At 32.2% G+C, this 3,535-nt stretch overlaps 1 protein-coding gene across 1 annotated transcript in view; it reads right to left on the minus strand.

Moving 5' to 3' along the window:
• The window catches only part of LOC107614094 (autophagy-related protein 8C-like), a 2,144-nt gene continuing 1,652 nt past the window's right edge, over positions 3,044-3,535 (minus strand). The window contains exons 3-4 of the mRNA XM_021108752.1: positions 3,439-3,535; positions 3,044-3,340 (exon numbers count right to left, since the gene is read on the minus strand). Coding sequence (XP_020964411.1) covers positions 3,243-3,340; positions 3,439-3,535 — 195 coding nt within the window. The 3' untranslated portion in view covers positions 3,044-3,242. The remainder of the gene's footprint in view (positions 3,341-3,438) is intronic.

Genomic DNA, 3,535 nt, shown 5'->3' on the forward strand with positions numbered 1-3,535 from the left:
TCTTCTGGTAACAAGTAGTTATGCTACTACAATTTAACAGTTTGTTTAACTTTTATTGTTTGATAGTTTAAATTTCTGTTATGTTGTTATTGTATAGATATTAAATCCTTTTAACCTAAGGAATAAGGATTAGTCCCCTTCTTTTTTGTCATAAAACCTTTCACCTTATTCTCTCAAGAATTAAAACCAAAGTATGATAGAGAAATATGAGCACCTATACTAAGATATAGTATAAGGATCAAAATAAAAATGTGGTGCAACTGAAAAAGAAAAAGGTGAAAATATTTAAACCCCAAACCCTAGGTACATGGAGAATTGTATATACAATCTCAAACTATTTAATAATTTCTCAAATTTTAGAATTTTTTATAAGGGCAATGTATATTTTACCTTACCTTAAATTCTTAGGCAATAAAATGTTATGTTTTGCTTTTTTTTTTGGATAATCAGTTAAACTCAAATGTGATCTATTAATTTAAGTTTTTCAGTAAATTTTTTTATATCATACTATCATGAGTCCCAATTAAAAGTAATGAAACCTCCATTTACGTAATAATGCCCCCACTATTTTAATATTTTAGCATTAGACTAGAGAAACTACATGGCTGAATACAAGGAACCAGTGTCAAGAAAAAAAGAGAATAAAGTATATTTTTTGTTTCTAAAATTTGTTAATTTTTTTTTAAAAGTTTTAGAAAAGAATAAAATATACTTTTTGCCCCTAAAATTTGCTAAAAATTTGCTAAAAGGAGCAGAGACCTTCATCAAAGGCGAGGAGCAGACAACGTGGATGACAAACAGAAAAACGCTTTCGAGACGAGAGACGGAGATGAGTGCATTGAAACTTACGCAGCCACATCCACTGATTGTCGAAAAGGCAGCCACAGTGAGACGTCGAGGTAGTGCCGTTCTGATCAAGGGGTTCTAATGAGGTAGGCTACCATTTTCATTTTGAAAATGCAATGTTTGAATGATTAGGGTTTAGAGTTTTTTATTGCTCTTGATTGCTGTTTAGGGTTTTATTGTAGTGAAGGATTGAGAGTTTCGGTTGACAATGTTTTGTTTTTGTGAAACTGTCATACTTGCATGTTCTGTTTTATTGAATAATTAGTTATTCTGTTATGAAAATTTTTTTATGATGATTGGAATGGATGATTTTTAGTATTAGGGTTCATCACAGGGATAGATTTTGTTGTGATATAGGTAAAATCGAGTATGTTGATGGTGAGGTGACAACAGTTGACTAGTGTGATAGAGATAGATGGAGTGTTATGGAGACTTATGATGTGGTTGAAAAACTTGGGTACATTGTTGAGAACATTGAGATACTATGGTATAAAGATACTGAGTTAGGATTAGAAGGGTTGAAGATATTGAGAGGTGATGAAGAAGCAATAGAAATGACAAATATAAATATAAATTACCAAAAAAAGGCAAGGTTGATTTGTATATAGTGCATAAGACTTCGGTCCCTGATGATTTCTGTTATGACATTGATTATTTAGATGTTGATGGTGGGAACAAGGTTGTCGAGAAAGAGGGTGTGGAACCTAATAATGGGCCTCATATTTCAATGAAAGCCCAAGGTGGGGATGTGGAGATGGAGATGAAGGCCCAAATTCATAGAATGGTGGATGTCCATTTAAAAATTGAAGGAGTCCAGAATATTATTGATGTACAAGAGGAAGAGGAAGACAATGATGAGAAGAATAACAAAGAAGAGAATGACAGTGATGATCCGAATTATGAGGCTAATTCTGACCTTAGTGATAGTAGAGATGATTATTGTGGAGATGATGGGCTATTTGATGTTGATATAACAATCGAAAAGATGCACTAATAAAGGAAGTATAAGAAAAGTAAATCTGTAGTGGAACAACTCAATCTAAATCCTTAACCCTAAATCTTAACACCCAATAAAAAAGGCACAAAAAAATTTAGCCACCAAAACCAACTAAGATGCTTAGGAGCAACTCAACTTCAAGTGCATAAGGTCAACCCTCATCACAAAAAAGTCAGACTCAAAGTGCTCTCATTGGATCATAGTTACGCCCCAATTATATTTAGTGTTTGTTTTTTGAGAATGAAAAATGTTGGTGTTTTGTATTAAACTATTGAGATTATTTATTATGTTGCAACTGAATTATTTTGATAATGACTTACATTATTTAGGGATCATTTTGATAATGACTTATGTAATAGATCATTTTATGCATTTTTTATTAGTACACTGCTGAGATTGTGTCTCATTATATTTGTTTGTATTATCTAAGATGATTGGTGACAATAGAATGTCCGAAATTATTTTAGTCCTTTCAAGAGTATTTTTGAAACATAAAACAAAATTCAGGGACAATTTCATTAAGAAGTTTTTGTGTTGAGTACACTTTTAAAACTTATTACACGTGTCCATACTACTACTACTACTAATTGCAACAGTTCCAGAGCCTCAATAACCCAACCTCAAATGAATTCCATCTTTCACCCACAAATAAAATATAAAAATCACCATAAACCAACCCACAACACTAAAGATGCCAGCCACTAACAATTTGCATTTAGCATAAGCTAATTTAGCCTTTAAGGTGGAAATCCTCATCTTTAATCTTGCAAAAATCCATGAAGACATATCAAAATAAAAGCACTGAAACCTACATCAAAGTATACACAACCCTAAAATCTCTAGCTGAAATTTTCTTATCTTTGACCATTTCAGCATAAGAGACTCACCACAGTTGCATGTAAGTGTTTGTCGTCACCTATTACTTTTTTGTGATGATGTAGAACTTTAAAAAGCCATGGGTTAAAATTTCTTTCTTGTTTTCCCAGCACATCAGAGACTCTATTTCACATCACTAACGTCTGCTAATGATTTGACATTGTTAATGCTCAAGGATAAAATTGATACAAATTGAAAACTTATGAAATAAAATTGAGACAAATTAAAATTTAGAAATATTTTTAAAAGTTTTAGCAAACTTCAAAAACAAAAACTATTCGTTACCCCAAAAAAAAAATATTATAGTACTTCAAATATTTGCAATTTAGGTAGAAGCATAACTGCATAAAAGCCAGTTAAATCTAGTCATAGCATTCATAAAGAGTGTCGTGGAACAGATCATAAACTTTACGTGAAATTGTTAAAATGACAGAATTTACAACTAAGGCAACTACTGAACTACTTCATATTGTTTTTTTTTTTAATGGCAGTTCTATTCACAAGGATGGTGGTAGTGAATATTTCATATCAGCACCCCAAATGTGTTCTCCCCGCTGTAAGTCATATACAGGAATCCATCTTCATCCTTATTTTCCTCGTATATTGCAGACATCATAGCCGCTGCAAGAACACAGACACCAAAACTCAATTCACAAGATTGACTTCGGGGTTAACCATTATAAAGGATTAATAATAGAATGATTATCCATTTATATTACCTGTTGGAGGTAAAACGTTCTTGACAAAAATGAAGATGGCCTTCTCAGGACTGAGTTTGATTCTCTTTCGTACCACATACACGAACTGACCGACAGT

This window comes from Arachis ipaensis, chromosome B08 (assembly GCF_000816755.2).
Source record: "Arachis ipaensis cultivar K30076 chromosome B08, Araip1.1, whole genome shotgun sequence".
NCBI classification, from domain to species: domain Eukaryota; kingdom Viridiplantae; phylum Streptophyta; class Magnoliopsida; order Fabales; family Fabaceae; genus Arachis; species Arachis ipaensis.